Source organism: Camarhynchus parvulus, chromosome 2 (assembly GCF_901933205.1).
Source record: "Camarhynchus parvulus chromosome 2, STF_HiC, whole genome shotgun sequence".
Classification (NCBI taxonomy): domain Eukaryota; kingdom Metazoa; phylum Chordata; class Aves; order Passeriformes; family Thraupidae; genus Camarhynchus; species Camarhynchus parvulus.
Window position 1 is genome coordinate 25,734,653 of NC_044572.1, and position 24,688 is coordinate 25,759,340.

General features: G+C 40.4%; 1 protein-coding gene across 4 annotated transcripts; it reads left to right on the forward strand.

Annotated features, from left to right (window-relative positions):
• The first annotated feature begins 8,684 nt into the window (after positions 1–8,684).
• On the forward strand, positions 8,685–23,202 carry C1GALT1 (core 1 synthase, glycoprotein-N-acetylgalactosamine 3-beta-galactosyltransferase 1). Of its 4 annotated transcripts, none has more exons than XM_030943332.1 (4): positions 8,685–8,782; positions 15,004–15,243; positions 16,871–17,538; positions 18,744–23,202. In XM_030943332.1, exons 2-4 carry the CDS (start codon positions 15,021–15,023, stop codon positions 18,951–18,953), a joined length of 1,101 nt encoding a protein of 366 aa, XP_030799192.1. In that variant the 5' UTR covers positions 8,685–8,782; positions 15,004–15,020; the 3' UTR covers positions 18,954–23,202. The 4 variants fall into 4 exon arrangements, with proteins under 4 accessions (XP_030799192.1, XP_030799191.1, XP_030799193.1 ...); XM_030943331.1 differs by lacking the exon at positions 8,685–8,782 and adding an exon at positions 9,405–9,471; XM_030943333.1 differs by lacking the exon at positions 8,685–8,782 and adding an exon at positions 9,512–9,952.
• Positions 23,203–24,688: the final 1,486 nt, after the last annotated feature.

Below are 24,688 nucleotides of genomic sequence, written 5' to 3' on the forward strand. Positions count from 1 at the left end.
ACTCGAAATCTCAGGCAGAACCGTACTTTAATTCCTGAGTAGAGAAAAAAATGTGAAGAGAAACTGTCAAATTCAAAACCCATTTGAAGATCCATAGCTTGAAGTAAGGTAGGTTCCCATTTGTATTATTTAGTCTGGCTTTTACCCAGAGAGACTATATCACATGCCAGCAAGCTTGCAGCTTTTAAGTAACTTATCGACCTAACAGAACTGTTTGTTCCTATAATTTTGAATGCATTTTTCCATGTTTTCTTGTCTGTTCCTTTATTTTCAAAGACATTTAAAGGACATACAGTCTACTTGTCTCTCTCCCAGACAAAATCTTTTTTCTCATAGTATAAAAAGTAGTTGTCTCTCCCAATGGAAGTTCCTATTGCTATAGTCTCTCTTATTTAATCCTTTTTCTTTTCTTCCTGCTTAATTATGTTAAGCTTCAAAACAAATAAGACTTGCTCTGACCTCAGACTTAGAGGTCAGCACTGCTGAGTGTTGAAAGAAAATCTTTTCTAGAGCCCGGGAATTCAGGACTTCAGTAAAACACTAGGAAGGCACGGCTAGTGCAGCAGCAAGGGAGAACACAAAGTAAGGTGATTTGTTATTGCCTGCACAAAAGACTAAGCATTTTTCACCACTGCTGCATCCTTTTTTTAACATCCCGGCCCTTCCATCATCCCCCGTGTTTCTTAGCACAGACAAGAAAGGGTTGTTGAAAGAGCTGTTGGCCATACAGTGCACATGGCAGGCATGGCATATGGCACACCAATGGCTCTATTGTCCAGGCCAGGACCACAGAGGAATGAAACATTGCTGACTTTAACTCAATAGTGGTCTTGCCTAATGAGAAGGAATCCAGTGTAATTTATTCTCTTCCTGGGGAGAGGGAGGCAGGAACAAACCACTAAACTAAAGCTATATATATATATATATATCTATATATATGTATATATATATATGTGCTTTTTTAACCACTTACAGAATAAGAAAGAAAAAATAGCTGTCTGATATTGACTCTGCAACATAAACACGACTCTCAAACATAAACTTATGAACATAAACCAGCATAATTCTCTAGAGTTCTTAGAACTGTAATGGTAGAACTAATTCAAATTCTGGCTCTTTTTCATATAGTAGTAAAGATTAGGTGTCAGCTGAATTAGCATTTAAACTAACTCTTGTAGTCAATACAGCAGGATTAACTGCAAATTACAATCTTCAGTTCACTTTTTCATTGTAATTCACCCATTGTGAAATTTTGCCCCATTCAATAGATGTTTTGTTTAATACAAACAAGATTTTTTTCACCTAGAATACAGTTAATATTCAGCTGTAAGAGAGGTGGTTAGCTGTTACAAAACTGTAACAGCTAAATTCATACTTGAAGATATATAATTGAGTTTTAAAACACACTGATATATATTTTTTCAGCTGGAATAAATGGCCATAATTTTAATAAAAAGTTATTTTTCACCCTCCATTGTGCTGCTTTGGTCTTTTAAAGTGTATTTAATGTTGTGATTTGTTTCTGGAAGACAAAAATAGTGTTCAGTAAAATGTGCTAAAAAGGCACAATTATTTTCTCCTAAGTACAGTTAAGAACAATAGAGGAAGAATGATAACAGTTGCATGAATGATAACATTGCATTAATTTTTTTTTAAAGAAAGTTAGATGGTCTTTGGTTTATAAAAGATTGAGAAACTATTCTGAAATCTATGAGTGTAGGAGCTCTTTCTCATCACTAGGTCGAGCTATCACCTCAAAATAAGAAGCCATCGCCCTGCTAGTACTATTGTTACCAGAAACAGAGGCGTAGAACAAATACAACAAAGGTCTGCAGTGAAATAATTAGACTGGCTGATGTAACCTTTGCAGTTTGGAAAATAAACAGCTGCACTGGCACATACACTAAGTAAATTATTCCTGTAAAAGAAAAAAATTTAATAATGAAAGCAATTTTCCCCCATTTTCTCACTGAAGCACACCCTAGAATTCACTTCTCTAAGTTCACTTACTATGACACAGCGTGTCTTACTGATTGTATTAAATCAGCAGCACTGAAGTCTTCAAAGGTTATATAGTTATTATAGCTACTTGTGCTCACTTTTTACCAGGAATTGATTCTGAATTCTGTACAGAAGTTAACTTCTGTTGTTTCACTGCTGTCATAAACAGTAAAATCTGGTGTCTCTCCTCCCAGTTCTTCCCTAGCTAGAAACTAACAACAGACTTCATAAAAATAGCTTTGTCTTTTTACGTATAGAGAGACGAAAGAGAAGTCTTCCTGATTCAAAAGCAAAGAAAACCAATTCTAAAGGAGCTCAAATGCAGTATCCATTCAAAAGGATTAAAAGAATTAAATAGTGAATGACTGCAAAGAAGAGTTAGTTCTGCATTCTAATTCTTACTGAACAATATCTCATCTCTTATTGTGGATGCCAGATAAGAATGTTTTCTAGTAAAAATGCCAACATTTTTATTAAGCATTTTTTTCCCAAAGAAAAGAAACTTGAGCCAACTAAAATCTTCTGTCAATTCTCATAGAAATACAGTTGTATAAGAATTATACTTTATAGCAGCATTACATTGACTCTTGCTTTAGTTTTCAGCAGCTCTCAGAATCTTTTTACTTTTGCCAGGTACCAGATGGGCAAATGAAAGGATCTATCTGCAAGAGTTGGCTACTCCTCAATCTGTTCTGAAATTTATCTCTTATTCTAGTTTTTATTATCAGAGAACATATTATTTTATTTCTACTCTAGGATTTGACAGATAAAATATCTGTACTTTTCCTGTCTAACTTTTAAGTTGTGTGCATATGTAAAATGGAAATACACTTATCTATACAGAAATATCAGCAACAAGAATAAAGAGAGACATGCATTTTTCTTAAGTGCTTAAAGGTTTACAAAGCTATTTCTACAAATAAATCAGAGCCAGAAAATAAAGTATGGGAGGCTAATTATTAACATACTCATTGGTGTGATCTATGTCCCTGCCAGGCAGTATTTCCTTGAGAAAATCTCTGGGTAAGGTAATAAAGTAACATTTGCCAAGAGGTATTTCTAAAGAGCAATATGGACAAGGCTGAGGTTTGGGTCCATCCAGGAGAATCCCTGCAGACTTCCTAACCAGTCAGTGGTTCTGTATGCCTGTCCATCATGTTCCACAGCACTGAAAATGAGTGTTGTTTTCTCAGTTTTATGATACAAAAATCCCATTCTGATAGGCAACAACACAGCTTTCAATTTACTTTGAACTGAAAAATTGTGAAATATCCCTGTCAAAGAATGGTCCCTGGCACTGTTTCATCTTTAGAAACACAACTGTAGAGCATTTTGAAGTGGGCTTTGGGGCAGGTCTGTAAGCAGGATAGAAACATTGTGACAAGTGCTTTTCTTGCAGAGTCTCCAGAATGAGAGCCCATTACATTTTGTCTGGTATTTTCAATGAAAATACAGAGATATTTAATACTTTTTATTTTGATAACAAAAAAGATTCCCCTTACTTCAAACTTTTTAGAAGTGTTCTTTTGAATTTCACATTTTTATCAAGATCCAGTGATTAATTCCTTATTCTGCCACTTGAAATGTACAGCCTGAATGTTTGGCACACACTGAATACTAATCTACACTGAATACCAATCTAGAAGTTCACAACGGCTTGTTTTAAGTCAGTTATTTGTAGCAAGGAGATCTGGTTAGCAGGAACAGCAGTGTAGAGCTTGTACAATTGTTTAAATGAAGACAGTACTTCTAACTTCACTGATCAGTAATGTATTATTCCATTCCTGGCCATTCCACTATTGTTTGTGCAAGAAACACAAACAGTGGGTAAAGTTTTACAGTGGGTAAAGTTCCATGTCATAACAGGATGTCAGACTTTCAGCCAGCTGCAGTTCTTACTGGTAAAAAGAAGGTGGGGGTGATACACTCCTACTTCTTTATTATACTTAGATACACTTTGTCTCCCACAGTAATCTTACCACAATAAATAACTTAGTTTTACAGCTCCATGTATGGTTCTGACTGTTCCTGGACATCCCATCAAATTGTGTCCTGCCCCAATTCCAGTGGGCAAAGGTGCGGTGGTAAATTGAAACTCTATTATCTTTTCTAAAGGCCTTTGTTCTGTTCTAAGAATTAGGGTTGGTATGTGTAATTCTCAAGCTTGATCTGGTCCAGTGTGCCTGCAGCTACAATTTGTGGGTTTAGAAGTGGGCACAGAATGGATAATAGAGAGAGTAAAATGGCCTTACTAAATCTGAATGGTCAAGTGTTCTGGTTTGAAAGCAAAACCAGTGAGAGACTCCAAGTCAGAAATACAATTTATTAGGAAAAGGGGAAAAAATACAAATACATGCAATAATACAAAAGAAAAAACCACTGACAGAGTCGGAATAGAACCTGACACCCTGCTAGTTGGGGTGGTGGCAGCAGTCCAGATGAAACGGTCTTGTTGAAGTTGTGATCCCGTAGAAAAGATCTAGTAGCTCTTGTTCTCCAGAAACCAGTGGGTAAGGGCTGCCTGTTCTGTCCCAAAACCCAAATTATATCCAGGTGAGGATGCTTAGCTCCTCCCCCCTGGGCGGAGCATCTCACAATGGGCTGGTATGGTTCTGAGTCATGCGGTGGGTTCTTGATTCCCCCATTTCTGATTAAACAGAAATGGCTCATGGAGGGAGTTATCTCTGAGTCATGCACAAGGCATTGTTGGGCCCGTTAACAGGAGATAAGGAAAAACAATGCCCCTCCTGGTTTCAGCAGCTCTTGAGGAAGGGAATAGAATACATCTTTATATTGTAACCTAGGACATCAAGTTAGTGAGATCTTTTATAAATAATATTGAACAAGTAAGGCATTCAATTTAATCTGGCTGTCTGATCAAATAGGAGTGAAAAGAAAACACAAAAGTAGCCTTCAGTCAAAATACATGAAAATTACTTATATAATATATATTTTCATGGTATTGCTAATGACCTGTAAAAGCAATTGCATAAATGGATTGTTACGTCTCCTTTCAATGATGGATAATCGCATCAATATAAGACTATTTAAAATTAAACAAAACTTTAAGAAAACATTCATTCCTTAACAAACATTAGCTTTTAGAAATCTATCTACAGAAGGCAATCAGTTTCACCACAGATATTTCTTAGATACAATTACATATTGTTTTGGTCTGAGAAGACAGGTGTTTGCTAAGGAAGGCAGGAGCCTTCCTTGAAATGGAAAATATAAACCCCCTCCTTCTTATCATTTTTGAAATTAAGAGGTTCTTAGGTAGAGATATGGGAATAGGAATAACAGTTCTTTACTAGGAACACAAATGCAATAGTACAAACAAAACCACTGACATAGTCAGAATACAACCTGACACCCTGTGGGTCAGGGTGTTGGTAGCAGTCCGGCTAAATGGTGGCTGCAGTCCTCCTGCAGTGACAGCTGTGGTTCTGTTGAAGCAGTGATCCTGTAGAAGGGTGGAGTTTTCTTTTGAAGGTTGAGTGGTGGCGTAGATGGGCCTGGTCTTCCTCCAGGAATTCAGTGGAGAAGAAAGCTGCTCTTCATGGAATTTAGTGGGGAAAGGCAGTTCCTCTGGGAATTCAGTAGAAAAGGCTGTTTCTGTTGCTCTAAATCTCAGATTATACCTAGGTAGGAATGCTTGGTTCTTCTTTCTGGGCGGCGTATCTCATAATGGGATGATGTAATTTTTATCAGTCCTGCAGTGACACTCAATGACCCATTAACCAAAGATATCTCCCCAGAAGGAGGATTGGTTGTGGAAGAGATAAACTGCCCAATTAACAGAGGACAACTGCCCTACTTTTAACAGATGGTAATTGAATACACACCCAGATAAACTTGAGATATATATTTAAATGGTATGTCTGTAGTTAGTTACTCGCCAAATTGCAGAGCCTCACAGCAGCTGTTGCATTTTGCCTTCTGCCTTAATTTTGTGTGAACTTTCCTTTCCTGTGTTTCCAGACTTCCCTGTGTGGAAATGGGAGGAGTTGAGAGCAGTAGCTGATCTTTGAGTGGGCTTTTATGGAAGGTCCATACTCCAGAGTGCATTCCAGAGGGTGTAAGCACTGAAATGCCCAGACAATTATCTCACAGAGACCTCCCTAGTGATGAGCAGCAGGATTGAGGGCCTGCTACTCTACTTTTGCCCTGCTCAAAACAGTCTTTATATTGAATATGGCTGGCCCTCCTAGGTAGGGGAAGGTCTCATTCTTTGTATTTACCAATGTGAAGACCAAAGGGATTGATTCCTTTTAAAATTAAAATACTAGAAATTTAATTTTCCTTTCATTTATTCCTAGCCACATGTGCTGTAAGGTAAGTGGTGTGAATCTCCTTGCCATATGACTGATATGACTCTGTCCCCCAACACTGCTGGGCTTTCTCAGCAGCTGAGGAGAATCTCCCCTAGCAGTGGTACATTTGTATGGAAAGGGACTGTGGTCACGTAGATCTGCACATCATGGAAGGAAGACAGAGCACCAGGCTGCTCCCCCTTCTGCGTCAGAACAAGAGAATGGCTTTTCCCTTGACATCCACCCAGAGGCAGTGTGTTGAGCAAAGCAGTGCTGCAGAGAAGCTGTGGAAGTGTTTGCTACCGTTACACAGGCAAGGTAGTCCCTTGGAGGGGCCTGTTTCCTCACCCTGAACTGTAAGAGATTGCTGCTAGAGAGCTGTAAGAGAGATTGCTCATCTCCCCGAGTGAAAAAAAGATCAACCAAGAAAACCTGCTTATGTACATGCTATGTAAATATCTCCATAAAATATTAAATAGCCATTACAACATGGCCACACCAGTCACATTTGTTAGGGCAAACTTTTTGTTCCGCTATTAATAGGCAACATGTGGCTTTTGTTACATTACATTACATTCTACCTTCTCTCTGAAATTTCTTTTTCAAACTACCCTAACAGAGTGAAATGGCTCAATGAACATGTCAGTATGAAAAAAGTGTAGCACTTCATGCATAAATTTATAGGTGTGTAATATACGTGGGCCACAGTCCTTGCTAGAACAACTCCTGTGATGCAAGAGCAGGGTTTAAAGTTCACTTGACAAAATGGAAGTTTTGTGTTCAACTCAGACATGCTGCATTATCTGTAATACAAAACAGTTTGAAAACTTCGCTTAATCTATTTTGGGAATTTAAAGCATGCACTGAACATGGGATGGACATAATTTTATGCAAATTTGGTAGGGGTGAAAAAAAGGGAAACAAGAAGATAGATATATGTTTGTTTGTTTTACAGCTTTTGCAATTGCCATTGTCTTTGTTATTGTTTGTTGCTGATTTTCTTAAAGCAAATCAAACTTCTGCCCTACAAGAAGCCTGCACTTTCTTCTGATGAAACTAATTCAAGAAGATACTATTCACCAAGTTGCTCGTAATTTTTATTTAAAGAGGGTAGCAGAGTGGGATGGGGTAGGAATGAGAAACTATGGCCCAAAGTAATGTGAGAGCTTCCTAAATTGGTACATTCAGCATCTCCTAAATGACTTAATGCCACACTTCATGTGTTGGGTCCAGCTGTGGGTCCCTCACTTCAGGAAAGACATTGAGGTACTGGAGCATGTCCAGAAAACAGCAACGGAGCTGCTGAACAGTCTGGAGAGTTAGTCATGTGAGGAGCAGCAGAGAGAGTTGGGGGTGTTCAGCCTGGAGAAAAAAAAGGGTCAGGGGAGACCTTATCACCCCCAAAGCTGCCTGAAAGGAGGCTGAAGCCAGGGGAGGGCTGTTCTCTTCTCCTGGGCAACCAGCAACAGGAGAAGAGGAAGTGGCCTCAGGCTGCACATGGGGAGGTTCAGATTGGATGTCATGAAGAATTTCTTCATGGAAGGGCTTAAACATTGGAATGGACTGCCCAGGGAGGTATGGAGTCATTGTGCCTGGAGGCATTCAAGAAATGCCTGGATGTGGCACTCAGTGCCATGGTCTAGTTGACAAGGTGGTGTTCGGTCATAGGTGAGACTCAGTGATCTTGGCGGTCTTTTCCAGCCTACATGGCTCTGTGATTCTGTGTGACCCATCGTCCAGAGAAAAAGAAGTAAAAATAGACATGAAAATGGAGATGAAAGGGCACACCCCTGAGGTGATAATTGTTTTGGGGAGAGGGGAGACAGAACGAAAATACACAGATCTACAGCCATGATGAGGGAAACCTATGGTTTGGACTGAACCCATGGACAGGCTGGAGGACAGCTGGAGGAAGGATGGAGAAGGAGAGCAGGAAAACCAAGAACAGTGTGTGCAGTGACCTCCATTTACAGAAACACTAATGGCCCTCAACATGGACCAGTCCTTCTCTGCATGTACCTGCAGCCAGTACTTAAAAAACAACACGCACACACAAATCCCCCAAACAAACCACAACACAAACCTTCTATCTATTAACTGCAGAGCTCCATTTTCTACCCAATGCTTGCAAAATGCTATTTTTTCAGTTACACTGTAATGAAAAACACCTTCCAAATCTAAAATTCCTCTCATTTAATATGGTTTTTTTTTCTTAAGAAAATCACCGATAAACGTCAAGAGCTGTTGGGAAGGTAGGCAGCGTTAGCACAGGCAGATAAGAAGCGATTGCAGAGGGCTTGGTATCCTAGCAACATCCTTGCAGTTGCCTAATGGTATTTTGGAATAGCAGCGGCTCCAGAGCGGCTGAAGTGAGGGAAATGAGGGGCTGGAGCGCGGCGGAGCTCCGCAGCCCGGCCTGAGCGCCCGGCACTGCCGCTGCCAGGCGGGGCCAGACGGCCGGGAGAGAGGTAAACCGGCGGAGGGGCGGCCGGGCAGCGCTGCCCGAGGCACTTCCCGCCGGCCGTGCCCGCGGAGGCACCGCCGGAGCACCGCGCCGCTCACCGACTGCCGGGAGCTCCGGGGAGCTGCCGCTTGGCGCTCCGGTCCCTCCCGCGCCCTCCCCTTCCCGCCGGGACATTTTTTCCCTGCATCCCGCGAAGTCCGGGCCGAGCGCAGGGCAGACAGGCCGGTCACGGCTCTCGCACTGCGGCTTCGGCCTGGGGCGCCCGCCCTCGCCCACCGCCGCAGCCGGGAGGCGCGGGCGCTACTCGCGGCCCGGCCCGACGGCGCGGCCGGGCTCCCGGCGGATGGGGCGGAAGGAGCGGGTTCCCATGCTGGAGGAACGGACCAAGGCGGACGGGGGCGCGCTGCCACGCGGCGGCCGCGGCGGGAACGGGGTTAAAGCCGCGCGTGCCGGGAGGCCCCGCCCCCCGGGCCGCCCGCCGGCCAATCAGCGCGCGGCGGGGCAGCGTCGCTGCCTCTCCCCGGCCCGCCCCGGGGCGGCGCGCGGCATGGCGCGGGGCGGGCGCGCGATGGGGCTGGCGGCGCGGGGCGGCGGGGGGCCCGGGCCGGGGCCTCCCCTGCGCGCGGCCGGCGGGTGCCCGCGCGCTGTCGCGCGGCTGAGCGCGCTCCGGGGCCCCGCGCGGAGGCCCGAGAGGTGAGGGGGGGCCGGGCCGGGCCGGGGGCGGCGGGGTCGGGGTCGGGCCTCGGGGACAGCGTCCCACCGCGGGGCCGGGGCGCTGCGTGTCACCCCCGCGGCGAGAAGGGCGCCTGCGGCTGCAGGGACGGCAGGTGCCCGGCTGCACGCCTGGGAAGGAGAGGCGCTAGAGCAGGGGCATCCCTGGAGCAGCGCGAGTCCCCCGGAGCCCGGCGGAGGCAGCACGGTGCCCGCGGAGCCGCCGCTCCCGCCCCCGCCGCGGGGACTTCCTGGGCGGACGCTCGTAGGGAGGGCAGCGCTGGCAGAGCGCTGGGAAGCCGCGCTTCGGCCGCGAGCACTTGTTGCCGAAGGAAGGCGTCAGCTTTTGGAATGAGGAAGGAGGAGCCAAACCTTCCTTCCAGCTCCACGGTGCTGTGGATTGTTACGCGTCTCGTTTCAGTGTGGTTGTTGGCCTCCTATGCTGAAGTAGCTTACTTTGATGGTTTGTATTTTCTGGTAGAGCGAGCAGGAATTAATTTGAAAGAAATGCTTATAGCATTGGATATTTGAAGTGGAAGGATACGATCTGTGCTTAGTCGATGGGAAACTGCAGAGGCTCGCGGAAATCCTAGATGCAGACAACATTAGCGAATGCACAACTTGTGCATTTAGCTGCATTTCAGAAGCAGACGAATATACAGAGCAAGTAGCAGTAGATGTGACTTCAGGAGCAGAAGGTGTTTGCACAGCTAGCTGTGTTTATTCCTAGATTTTGATTGAATTATTCTGATGTGTTGCTTGACTGATAAGGACGTGGTGGTAGAGATCAATTTCGTTGCTGATCATGCAGGTCTCAAAGGACATTTACATTGTTTCATGGGGCCTTAGAGCTTCCCTCTTGTTTCCTAAGTAAGGGATACAAGAAATAATCAGCCCTGTACGCGGCTTTAACTTAATCGAATCTTAAAGTGATTATGGAATGGTAGTGGGATAAATATGTTTAAAATTAGAGTTACATCCTGCATTCTGTAAACAACATCCCAGATATGATGGTTATGGAGTTTTTTGGGGGATTTTTCGTTGTTATGTTGTTTTGGGGTTGGGGTATTTCTGCTTGTTTGTTTGTATTTTGTTTAGTATGTTTCTGTACATGGTCCAAGTTCATCTGAGTTTGTGTAAAAGTATTACTTTTAAAAGTGGTTGAGTTGCTTTCTTTTGGTGGTGGGGCCAAGCTCTTGCTATGTACTCATATTGCATGGTTCTCCATTAAATTTCCATTGGCTTGTGGAAGTGACCTAAAGCCCTTATCGGAAGAGCAGGGTGAGAGCAGTAATTCAGATGAACATGTTCAGAGGCTCAGCAGCAGGATGCACAGAGGCACAGTGTCATCAGAGGTGTCAGCCCCTGGCTCTGTCACTGGGGAGCCGCCAGCCCCACTGCCCAGGTGTGATGTGCACCAAGAGCAGTCCCCAGGAGGGCTGTCTGGAGCAGCTCACAAGATCGAGGGGCTAACTGCCTAGAAAATATGGGATGCAAGAGAAAAGTATCTTGTGACTGCACAAAATTATGGAGTGCTCCTAGGAGGGACTAAAGGAAGGTGGTTTGAGGAGGAACAAGTATGGGGAAATAAAAGGGCCTGGTCAGTCTGTTTGACTGTGTCCTAGGCCAGATTGCCACAAGTCTGTCTCCTTTTCTCATTAAGGTGCCTTTGTAGCTGTTCTGCTAGATGGGCGAGAGGACTCTGTGCCCTATTCTCATGTGCGTACTGAGCTCTAAGTGCCAGTGACTGGAGATGCACAGTAAGTTGTAGGGATCTGTGTCTGCTTTGCCAGCAACTGGAGGGACTGCAGTGAGTGAGGCCCTAATGTCCAGGAGCTGTGAGCCACAGGGGCTCGTGTGCCTGCAGTGCCCGTAATGGGGAGAGCAGAGCGCGTGGGCACAGCCTTGGCAAGGATGCCAGCGTGTGCTTGCTCGTGGGTATCACACAGGGCTAGGCAGTGAGCAGGATTAAGAGGCTTGGGAGCCAGGCTTCGAGGCAGCTGTAAGTGTGGGACGGGTACCAGTGAGATCGGAGGGTCATCAGTTTGACAAGGAGCAGGGCTCTGGGGAGTCTGAGGGTTCAGGCTTGACTGCTGAATAGGCTGAGGGTCTGAGACCAGGTACAGAGGGATCCACGTTGTGTGTGTGTGTGTTAGTCCCCAGTAGCAGGCCTTTGTCCTGGGCAGCTGTGGGGAAGAGCAGCATAAGGCCAGGCCATATTTGTGTCTGCATGAACACTTGTTTTTATGTGTGCTGATCTCTGTGGTCAGCCATGTGTATTTGCATCTTTGCATGCACAGCTCTGGGAATACATCCTCAGCCTGGCTGGATCTGGGCATGTGGAGTAGCAGCAGCCTTGTTGTCAGGGGGCTGCCAGGTTCAGCAGCCTCTAACACAGGAAAAATAGTTTTTCTGTAAGCTTGAAGATGTAGAAATTGTTGGCTCAGGAAACCTAAATTTAGAACCAAATCTTCAATGACTGTTACATTGTGATAGAATTTGAAAATATTTGTTGTTTTGATTGATGTGAATAGGGCTACCTACACGAATATCTAAATATTTGTATTTATTTAAGCTTCCATGATAGACCAGTGGAGCATAAATTAAAATCAAACCTAGCCTTTTATTGTGGGTGTTTTTTAACATAGTGTGTTTTTAACTCAAGAAGTAAAAATAGACATTTCCTTCTCTAAATGTCATAGACTCATAGCATCACAAAATGGTTTGAGTTGGAAGGAAGAGGGAACCTTTTAAAAATCATCCAACGCCTTTTAAAATCAAACCTGTACCATGAGCAGGGACACCTCTCATTAGCTCAGGTGGCTCAAAGCCTCATCCAGCCTGGCCTTTATTATTTTGCATGTCTTCCCCCAGAATAAATCCATGTGTAGAAGCGAATATCAGCAAGGAGTGGGGATGTTTATCATCTGACAGCTGACCTTCCTTTTAGGCATTTTCTGGTTCTTCTACTGTAATGCTGTAGTGTTCAGTTATTTTTGCTGTCAAGTTAAAAAACTCAATTTATGTGAAATATCAAGATATCATAAAAAATGAAAATTTCTGTCCTGTTTACTGTTGGAGTTTATAGACATGTGGTTATACACCCACACATGTTTACAGTGACCCATTCTGTTGGTATAAAATTGATAGAATGATAACCAGATTATTTTAGATTGAAAACTGTAATTAGAGGCATTTTGTATCACATATGAAATACAGCTACTACCTGCCCCGAGAAATCCTCTTTTTGTGTGAAGTACTGCCAAATCAGCTTCTGATTTCCAATGTGATGGGTGCACTTTTTCCATTTTTCAGCATTTCCAGCACATTTAATTTTTTTCTATAGAATTCAGTTGTACATAATTTCATACTTAAATGAGCAGCAATTATTTTCAAGTTATTTTAATTTTTTTTCTCTCCTAGCAAGAGTAATTTTAACAGCTGTTGAAGCAGATAACTGAAATTGTATGGCAGAGAGACACCTAATATTGGAAAGTAGAACAGTGGAAACCTTTTCTTCTAGAAGGTGGTGTAGGTACCCTGTGGGCATGCATGGGTTTGTATATTTCCCCACTTTGAATGTACCAAAAGAAGGCCTTGTTTTATTTTGGCCATCTCCCTGTGTATATTGCAAATTTTGAGGGGACTTTGTGGTGATAGATGGGGAAAGCAAAACCAAAAAAAATAATCTTAGTTCAGCAGATCCTTTGCATTGTCATAGGCTGCTTGTATGCATGGGATTTTTTTTTTTGGGTACCTGATCAAAATATTTATGTTTTCTTCTCAATTTAGTGGTGTACAAGACATTGGAAATAAAGCTGTCAACCAAGTAATTTTTTTAAGGCCTGGGTCACAAATGATTAGACTAAGTTTTTTACTTTGTGACATGATGTCTAAAGGCAATCACTTGTCTCCACCAAGATGTAGTACTGAATTAGGGAAGACAGTGTGCAATTAAAAAATTGCATAATGTGCTGGTTCATATTAAAGAACTATAGCTCCTTATCAGCCAGAGTTATAATAATTTTTGTTTATATATATATATATACACCCTGTACGTTTCTTGATTTTTATTTTGTGCCTTGAGTTGCATTTTCAATTTTCTTTCCTTTTTCTAGCAGCGTGGAAAGAAAAGCATTACCACGTGTGAGAGCTGCTTCACTCTCAAATGTTGTTGATCTGCATGTGTACAGTAAATCTGATGGATTTCTGAAAGTGCCAGCCTAACAACATGCACACGTGTAGAGGGGAGCAGAAGAGCAGACAGAAAGCTGGAGTTTGGAGTGTGTGTTGCTGCACAGTGATTGATGGAGCTTGCTTGGGGACAGACTGTTTCCAATACCCTGCCCAGGCAGTGAGAGGAAGGGGTGCAGGCTAAATGAGTTGTTTTGGTGGCTGCAGCTCCTCTCTGATTGATGGTTTTCATCGACACTCTGTGCAGTCCATAATTTTCTTTTTTGGGCTCCCTCATGAACTAAATTGGGTTCTGCTCACTGTCATTAATAATGATCCTAATGGAGGGAACGTCATTGACTTGTTTGTAAGGCTCTGGCTTGAATTCAGTGTGTATTTAATAGTCAATGTTTTTGTAGTTTAGCCATGAGTTATTAGAAAATAGTTCAACTCTTTCCAAAGATTAAAAAGCCCTCAACAACTTGAAATTGGTTTTCAAGTGTTTAATATATTAAAATTCACACTCGTTTTTGATGCATAGAACTCCCTTTATGCAGGCATAGCTGCTGATTTGGTTTAATAAAAATGGTCAGTCAAATCCTGTAGTTTTTGAGGAGCAACAGTGTGGCTGATATGAAGGGGTGTTTTTATTACTGAAATACAAAGATTTTAAAGCATAGAAGAGGCTTGAAGGCTGATGTACTTGCTTCTTCTCTTCCTTTAAAAGATTAGTGTTTCTATATGAAAATTCAAATGTTGCCTTACTCTTTTTTCTGAAAGTCAATCCTCAGTAATTCCTAAAAGTATAAGGACAACTGCCCTACTTTAAGAGTAGATTTGCTTTTATAACTCTTCAAAATCTGCTTGTGATGGACATATGTTAAGACTTCCTGTAATGTACATTTGGCTGGAGTTTTAAGAACATCTTGTGACCATTTTGTATCTTGACCTGTAGATTGCCATTGATTATCATCTCTTAGCTTCATAATAGACTTAGGTATTACATTTTAAAGTGCAGTTTTGTAGGCTGAAGAGAATAAAAAACTGTATGTATATTACAGTTTTATAAAGCTATTGCACTTCAGTGTATACATTCTTGTTTAAATGTTGTATAAATGTAATTAATAGGTTTTTTATGTACAGCCACTATCAATGGATGTACAATTTTATATTGATATTTGCATTGCTCTTGTACTGAAATTTCTGTGCAAGCCTGAGGCAGCTGAAACTGAGCTAGAACTAAGTACTCTGCTTTCAGAGATTTAGTCCTTGATTTCTTCCTATAGTTTTAGATTTGATTACTATGTTGAGTCTAATGTATTTTTCATTTGGTTTTGACAGTGTCTCACCTTCAGGAGATGGCCTCTTCTAAGTCTTTGATGAACCTTCTAACCTTCACTTTTGGCTCAGCAATAGGATTTTTTGTCTGCTATCTTCTGTTTAGCATTATACTAGAAGAACAGGTTAAGATCCAGCCTCATGTTCTTCACAATGATCCACATGGTCAACACTCAGCAGATACTGACAACAATCAGCTGCAAGGACAAATGAATTTCAATGCAGATGCTGGACAGCATAAAGGTATTTTGTTACACCTGGCTGGTTAGCAAATGTCCTCCCTTTTCATGCATTACAAAACATTGCTCTTCACTGCCAAGAATTTATATGAATCATTTTTATTCAGTTTCCTCATGTTCAGGTTACATCTAAATAACTTTTTTCTTCTGAGGTCTACTGAATGGTGGTTTTCTTTGTTTATATTTTTATTACAGTAGTAATTTTTTTCCTTAGAGTCCAACTGTTTGTCCGGCTTCTGTATCCAGACTTGTGGAGCAGTAACTTATCAAATTAACTATTGACACCAAATGGCAGTTTGGCTAAGCAGATATCTTTGCTAGCATTGTGGATGTGGCTGGATTGTTCTTTAGCCTTAAGAAGCTAATTTTGGACAACTTCTAACTTTTGATCTAGCCTCTAAAATAGAGCCAAAATACAATTTTTTAAAAATCTCATTTTGGTACGATTAGTAAAACAGAATTTGAGCAGAGGGGCAAAGGCAGTCACTGTGGGCATGATTTGCCAAGCTGATTACACAGCAGTCCAGGCACAGATTGCTGTTTGCAGTCAAAGTCAGAGAAATTCTGTTGCACTCTGGTTATTTTTATTTTTCCAGGGAAGGTAGACCCTTCCAATACTTCGGGAATACTTGTACACTTTATATATTTCATTAAATAAGTTCATTCTGAATCCCAAATACAGAGAATGTTTTAGTAGGGACAGCTTGGATGAGAAAAATTGCACTGCAGTGCATTTGCTGAACATGTTAGTAAGTAACTTGTTATTTAGACATATTTAAACTCCAAACGTTGTAAGATGAGTGTGTGTTTCACATGTAATTGTAGAACATTGTTACAGAGAAATCTGATCTATAGTTGCATAAAGTGTGAGCAGGAATATTTTAGTACCAGTTATGCAGATTTTGCTTTCCATGACATATTCTTTTAAGTGAGCTACGATCTTTCTGTATGTATCAAGTGAAAATGTTTCTTTAAGAGCAATGAAAACATTGTTTCACACCTCTGATAACTGTCTTTATTCTGCCGGATTGGTGCAAATAAAAACATGTTATCAACAATAACAGTAGTTTCATAGAATCCTAAATTACTTAATCTGATCAATTATTTCTGGTTTACCATTTACTTTATTCTTAAAACACATTTTCCTGGTTTATAAATATTCATTAGGTTTTTTTAGTTAACATAATATATATAAAAGAGCTTATTAGCTTTCTGTGTTGTAATAATTAAGTTGTATTCATTGTGAATGGCAAAAATACTCTGTTTTAAAATTTTCATTACTCTTCCAAGACCATGAAGAGGTTGCCTCTGAGCAGTTTTTATGTAGAAATCAGGGTTTGCTAAAGCCTTACTTCTCTGAACAGACACCCATTTTGATATGACTCTTACATTCTCCTTTATCTTGTGAAATTGAAATAGCTTTAAGAATTTTAATCTTTGAGAGTCTTGTTTTTTTCCTTCCAGAATCTAGTGTGGAGTTCATTAACTGGTACATTTGGAAGCAAAAGCCTCTTTTCTGTCTGCATGTCTTTTCTGTCTAGAAACAGAGTATCTGAGGAGGGGGGAGGTTGCTGTTAGTTTGTTTGGCAATCACATCTATTATGGTTTTACAACTTTCCTCTTTTTTTTAGATGAGGATAAAAATATTGCAGAAGGACTGTATCACAAAGTGAAAATACTGTGTTGGGTCATGACTGGACCTCAAAATCTAGAAAAGAAAGCCAAGCATGTTAAGGCCACTTGGGCCCAACGCTGTAATAAAGTACTTTTTATGAGCTCTGAGGAAAATAAAGACTTCCCAGCTGTAGGTCTAGAAACCAAAGAAGGCAGAGATCAACTGTACTGGAAGACTATTAAAGCTTTTCAATATGTATATGACCATTATTTTGATGATGCTGATTGGTTTATGAAAGCAGATGATGATACATATGTTATATTGGACAATTTGAGATGGCTTCTTTCAAAATACAGTCCTGAACAACCAATATACTTTGGGAGAAGGTTTAAGCCTTATGTGAAACAGGGCTACATGAGTGGAGGAGCAGGATATGTTCTGAGCAAAGAAGCTCTGAAGAGATTTGTTGCTGCATTTAAAACAAACAAATGTACTCACAGTTCCTCTATTGAAGATCTGGCACTAGGAAAATGCATGGAGATCATTAATGTGGAAGCAGGAGATTCTAGGGATACAAGTGGCAGAGAAACCTTTCATCCGTTCATTCCAGAACATCACTTAATCAGAGGATACCTACCAAAAACATTCTGGTACTGGAATTACAATTACTATCCTGCTGTAGAGGTAAGTCCTGAGGAGCCTGGTATCTGTTTTGTCGAGTGCATCTTATGATGTGTGTGAGCGTGTGATGTGTGAATTAGCATTAGGTGAAAGAATTCAAAAACAGGATTTGGAATTTTTACATATTAAAGCTGAAAAAGAGTCTGGTTCTTCAGTAGATTTTTTTCATTGTAAAGCAGCAATCTATTTTTATACTTATATTCAGCAGCTAAAGCATTTCTGTAGCTTAAACCAGCTGTATGATACTGTATTTAGTGTGTCAGGAGGCAGCAGCTTTAGCTAAGACTTGCAGTGTCTAGGTGGCTGAGCGGTGGACAGTTCCATCAGTAACCGATTCAGAATGGAAATTGCCTGTGTGGTCCTGTCCTGTCATACCTGTGCTTGGACAGAGACTACTTCATCTGATAACAAAGTCAAGCTATATTGATCAAACTTCATAAGTACTGAAAGTATGACAGTTGCATAGGAATTGTTCTCTTTGATGTCTTTAAATATTTAATCTTAGTTCCAGTTGGATTCAAAATATTAGCAACTCTGCAATCAAAGCTGCTGAAAAAAGAAACCCCAAAACTGTGCTCCAGGAAAGTGTTCTCAAACATGAGCTATAAAATATAAGTTGTGACAAATGTGTTAACAACGATCCTATAGCTCTTAATAATGTAAATGAAATCAAGACATTTAAAACAAAATTCTGCAATTACTTGTTACAGGGTTTTATCAGTAGGAAGTTAAATACTGACAATACTGCCAAACTGTATAATATGTCAACACAAACAGGTGCAGGTACACACATGTTTTGCTTATACATTCTGTCTGGATGCTGACATAAGTGACAGGCATTTATTGTTTCATATATAAATGTTACTCATTTAGGTCTGCTTGCTGCTTTTTGGTGCTGTTTAAACACCAGCATCAAAAATTAAATATAGAAAAGCAGAGAACCTCTGAAGTTAATGAAGGCAGCTAGTTTTTTCACTGGCTTGATCACAGGAGCAAGAGACTTTGTCAACTTCATTTTGGAAAGATACCTTGGCAGATATGTCTGGTACATTTTGCTTGCCTAACATTAACTTTTGAAGTATAAGTATGACTGATAGTAGTGGATTTCTTACCATTAAATCAAGTATTTCTTTGAATTCTCCCCGGATCTTTAATCCAAGCATGCTTGGCAATTCTTGCTGATTGTTTTGCTTTGTTTTGTGTTTCAGGGTCCTGGATGCTGCTCTGATCTAGCAGTTTCATTCCACTATGTTGACTCTGTGACTATGTATCATTTGGAATATTTGATTTATCATCTTCGTCCGTATGGGTATTTGTATAGGTACAATCCTGATTCATCAAAGAATCCAGAAGAGCAGAGCAAAAATGAAGCACTGGAGAAGGATCAAAAGCTAAAGCAAAAAACTTCTGAGAGCTAATTGGACTTTGAAAAAACCAAAAAAAAGCCAGTACAATGAGTAAGAGTCTCCTCAAACTTGTGCATGAAGCTTGTGGACTGAAATTACTCCTGGCGATTCTTATTTCAAAAATCAAGTTGGCAGCACTTCCTGTCACCATGTGTACAATAGAGTCTGGTGCTGGCTCTGACTGCTTGGGATGGTGTGACCTTGCAGCTCTGCCCACAAAGATTTGGGGCCCTAAAGCTGTGAAATTGGAGGTTGCTCTGCTACAATAATATTTGGGAGAATTTGTATGAAAACCATAGTGGACAGGTTCACAGATGATCGTACCCCATTTCTGTTCCTTTTTCTGTTCTCCTCTATTTCCTTTCCATTAAGTCAGTTCTAATATTAGAAATAGGATGCTGCCCAGTCAAACACATCATGATGGCTTTCTGAAGTATTCTCAACATCTTGAAGTTACTTTGTGTACCTTGCCCTAAAAGTAAGGCAGAGACATGGAATTCGATTCTCCAGTCTGCCTTGCCTTAACAACAGAGTGGCAGAATTTCACCTACAAGATTAATCTGAATTGTTTGAGAAACAGAATTCACTGCTATGAATTACTTATAAAATTTTAAATTCTGTTGTGGAAAACAATATCAGGTTTTTGGGGAGGAATGCTCTTCTGGAGAGAAACCAGAAACAGCTACTGTTGTTTAAATTGCTGAGGTGATGCAAGCTGCTTACATATTTGCCTGTGGCTTTTTTTTTTTTTTTTTTTTCAGTTTTATTAACTTATCCTTTTGGTTGAATGGATATAAAAATTCGTCTTAGCATTTCTCAGCCTAAGGTAGATGCTTTTGAAAATAAAAGTCTGTCTTCTATTCTTTCACCCCACCTGCCACATAAACCAGGAAGAATAGTATCTTAGTGAAGTTGCATTGTAACAACTTGGTTTCAGCCACTATTATAATTATTTTGTTTCCATTTTATTTTTCACTAGAGGTTAAAATTCTCAGTTACAGAAACGTCCTATTTTAAAACTGCACCAAAGCCAGTTTATTTGGTTGAAGTACTTAATTTCACTTTTCTGGACATTTTTTTCTTCCACTTTAAAGAATTTTTTCTGGATCTGCTTCTTGTTACCTTTTTTAGCACAAAGTGTTAAATGATCCTTTTTTCACTGTTTTTGAAGCTGAAGTGCATAGTTATTCAGGTAAGCAGGCCTGAATGCAGGAATCTTTCAAAGTGCATTAACTTTCTCCACTACTTCATAAGTATCTCTGCCTTTTAACTGGAAACACTTTCTTGATGTGGGACAAAATAGGTGTTTTAAGTACTGATTTTTTTCAGAGATCAAATGTATGTTTTACAGAGTTAATATAAAACTTTCTGGTTTTCTCCTTTTCAAATCGAGTGAATACCAGTATGGGGAATGGGATTAAACATGACATGTGGTTTTTTCCACACTTGAACAGAAGTTTCTTCATCTTTTTGTTATTTTTCACTTTCATCATATTGATGAATTTGGACATAACCTAATTACCTCCTATCTTTGTTTTTAAAAGGGCACATAGTGGTAGCAGACAGCCTTATTTACTACTGCTGGTCCTTCAGGATGTTCCTGGAAGATGATGTTACCATAAAGTACTGGAATTTTTTTTTCCCAAAGGTAGTTCCAGTACAGATTTGAGTTCTTTCTGTTGTCCAACAGTAAAGTCATTACTTTCTTTCTGAGCATTGCTCTGCAGCATGATGGTAATTACTGAAACAGCTCATGGTGTTGAAATGCTGCATGCATCTTCTCTGTCTGAATGTAGGCTGAGTTCATCTATCAGGTATTGGTTAAATAGTTCCTGCAGGGTTAAATCTGTTGGTCTTTATGAGCAGCACTGCTTCTGAAGTACTGATAGGGACATGAGCTTTATTTTATGTTAATTGACTTGAGTAGGCCATTGTAACTGCATTGGTTAAAGAAAGGAAAAAGTCACCTGTTTGCTGTAGTCAGAGGGATGCTTGTCCAGAGGACAGTGGATGTTAACATGCTGAAAGGTGCTTCCTTCTGTGAGCTAAATGTTTATCCCATATGCAGCACAAGCCAATTGTATTGTGAAATCCATATGGAATTGATAACTCCAATGGCATTGTTCAAACAAGCAGTTAAAATATTCAGGAATACTTAAAGAAGTTACAAAATGAAATTGAGATCCCGACCTAATCTCTTTGTAAATTCAGCCCATGTAAAAGATCTGTTGAGCTACTGTACAGTTCCTTTATTTCTTTCTTCTTCAGTTCATCCATGGGGATTTAAAGATTTTCTACCACAACAGGCAGAACTAATCCTGCATATTTTCTGCAGATTTGTGTCGTATGTTTGCCCTGTGCTGTCCTGTGAAGCATTTCCTCTTTATGTTCATTACTGTCCTGACTATCCTATGTCTGGCTTTCCAGTTTCATCCAGCATGTCTCAGGTGGACAGGAGAAAGCAGGATATTTGAGCTCCACACAGGTTGTTTGCTGGGATAACAAGGTAAATAAGCCACTGCTGAGCTCAGGGTGAAGCCTTTTCTCAGCAGCAGTTCTAGTTCTTACCTGCTGCCCAGCTGAGGCCTGTGGGTTTAGCAGAGCAGGGTGGGAATATCTCCTTCTGCAAAATGTGCAACACCACAGAGAGACTGGAAAAGTAAAAGAGCAAGTTCCCTTTCTGAAGGGAACAAGGCTAAGGACATACTACCTTGTGAGAAATGGGTGGCCTGTCTGGAGAAATAAGTAGCCTTTTCTTCAAATGTCAGTTTTTGTTTTAAAGTGTCCTTGTGCATAGGCCTCTGAATCTATTTCTTTTGCCTTTATAACAGCACTGCAAAGAATTATTTTTCTTTCCAGACAAGCTAGAAAAGTATCAGGTTTTACATTCTGTGATTATAACAGAGACCTGTTGTTCTCTGTTGAATTGTATTGCCATAACCATGAGCTGATACCTCTGAAATAATTGGTTTCTATCTCACTGCCTCAGAAGCCTCAGTGGACAAGGTTGGAATGTGAACAGTATAATTTTCATGTACAATATTACACTACTATTAGTAGTCTGCTATTTCACTCTCAGGTCTTTGTGCTTTGAGAAAGTATTTACTGAGTCTGAGAATTTTTGCAGCCCAAGGAGACTATTTCAGATGGAGAGACTCCCTGAGGCACAGCAACATGGGCTTACTTAGGCCATGCAGATTATTTCTCTGTGGTTTGATTTCTGAAAGAGGTTTCTTGATTTTATAAAACCTAAAAGCTTTCCTTGGCACCATAGTGATTTAAATTACCCATCTAAAATTTTTGAACTATTTTCTTGAAATTACTAGGCAGTGGATGGGGGAGTGTCCCCATGTGTGACAGAGTAACACTTTAACCTTGTGGTTAAATGTGATTTCACTTAAGAAAGTGGTTAATATTATTTCACTTTAGGAAAGATTGACAATGACAAGAAGTTACTTTCTGATCACTAGTCTTAATCAGAGGAGAGTATTAGTGTTTGTTTGCAGAGGAGAGAATCTTTGTTTGCAGAAAAAGACCAATTTTAATCTTTTACTCCCAATTAATTTTTGCAGTCTGTGTTGTTTAAGAGGTTACACTCTGCTGATGTTTATACTATCTCATTTTGTGGATGCTCTTTTCACAGTACTTTTGCCTTCAAGGACACTTTCTTTGCTTTGCTTTGGTGGGGGTGTATATTAATCACTTTTTCTTCAGCTGTTACCATTTGATCTGTCACGCTTGCAGAAGTATAAATGTCAGTATTTGAGTAGCTGATAGACCTCTTATAAATGCTTTGTTATCTGAGCAGGGTGTTTTGTCTTTGTATGACAGAAAAGTGTGGGCTATTTCTCTGCTGTACCTGTTACTGATGCTGATAGTGCACGTACAGATAAAAATAGACCCCTCAATACAGGACCACTGGGAAAGGCAGTTTTTGTCCTTTTTCTGTCAAGAAATCTTCTGTGGAACTCCAAAAGTGTAATTTGCTTTGTTTTACCATATTGTATTTGAAATACTCCACAAATGTTATTAATAGTCTAAAAGAATTAAATATTGCTGCTGGACAGTATGCTCCACTTAAAACCTGTGAATGTTTCACTTTGCAATTATAGTTACTTGTGGTCCTAATGGCAGATAAAAGTTGGTGATTTGTCTGGAATGGTCACCATATGGATTTGTTTTTTAATTACCTTCTTTGAAGTGCCTTTGACCAATTTTTAGCATCAAAATTAAGTTGAGAATTGAATAAATAAAATAAGTTATCTCATACACAGTTCATGCCTGTCTTCATTTACGCCTTCTGCGTGCTGGTGGTGTTGCATAGCAGCACAGTCTAGTCTAATAAAAATGTTCTTGCTTTTTCTGTAGGGTGGGTATGGGAAATTCAAAAAGCTTTTCTCACTTGTTATGATTCTCTGATTCTATATTTATGCTATTAACAAAATAGCAAACTACCCAGAAAACAAAGATAGTAGATTTTTAAAGTGTAAAATGACTAAGTGCTAGTACCAGATTCACATAAGCAGGCAGCAGTTTCTGCATTGTCCTGATTCTTCAGTGTTTCCGTATTATTACAGATTCCTGAATGAATTGACTACAACTGATACATCAGAAATAAAGCAAAACTGTCCAAAATTAACCATCTTGTTTAAAAAAAAAAAGATTTATTCTTTCAGTGAACCTCTTATTTCTGAAAAAAAGACCTGTTAAAATTTGAAAGTTGTGCTTTCTAGCCTAAATGTTTGTGCAGAACAGCGTTCAGCAGTAAAAGTGCTGGCACTTGGACAGCTGGGAGGTGTCTTTACATCTGGAATTCTGGTTGTTGGAGGAGGTGTTGGCAGAAGCACAGTACAGCTGTGTGTCATTACCTTAAGTACTGTAATAGACCCTGCTAATACTATTAACCCGGATTAATTAACTGTTTCATTTCAAAGTGCAGGAAACGGGTGACAACCAGTTTAACTGAGCTCAAAAGCTGGGATATTTAGGGGAACAAGAACCAATTGAACAGACCATAAAAGCTCCTGTCAAGTTTCAGGTGAAGGTTATGCTTTTATGTGGTGCTGCTGCTGTAACTTACAAATTGTCAGGATCAGACTACATCCAGCACATTGCAGGGCAATGCAAGTGCTGGAGCAAAGCAAAAGCTGCAGCTGCTACACTGGAGAAAAACTGTTTTATAAGTGTGGGTTTGCTTTGCTTGCTTTTTGGATTTTTTTACAATATCAATATATAACAGACTCACCCATTTGATTACCAGAAGTTGCAGGCACAGTGCAATGTCCACAAATGACGGTAAGCTCTCGTAGCCAGCTCACAGAAATCTTCACTTGCTCAAGGGAATTTTCCTAGATCTCTTCCCTGTGCACTAGTGCCAACTAAAAAGTAAGTAAACATTTTACACCCAGGAACTGCTAAGTTTGTTCTAAGCTGCAAGGAAGATAAGTCTCTGTGTTGCTCATTCCAGCTCTTGCTCCTGAATGTTTAGCAGCCTTTCTTCCTTTCTGACAATGTTTCACCTTAATGAAGCCCTTCCATGGGTTCCTGAAATTTGGTGGTGAGGAGCTTTTTCTGACTTGTATGAGGAGTAAGTGAGAAAATCAGAGCTCTGCAGTGAACATTTTCACTGTTACACATGTATAGAAATTTAAGACAGACTTGGGAAAACAGATGGATCGTGGGATCTCACTTCTAGGTTAGGGTGATATTTGGCATTTTTAAAGGGAGAGTGGTTATTCAGAAATGTA

Bases quoted from the DNA above. Each gene is read 5' to 3' on its own strand.
- C1GALT1 (XM_030943333.1), top strand. From the start codon at position 9,841: ATGAGGAAGGAGGAGCCAAACCTTCCTTCCAGCTCCACGGTGCTGTGG. The intron at 15,244-16,870 runs GTATTTTGTTAC...TCTTTTTTTTAG, and splicing joins AGATGCTGGACAGCATAAAG to ATGAGGATAAAAATATTGCA. The intron at 17,539-18,743 runs GTAAGTCCTGAG...TTTGTGTTTCAG, and splicing joins ATTACTATCCTGCTGTAGAG to GGTCCTGGATGCTGCTCTGA.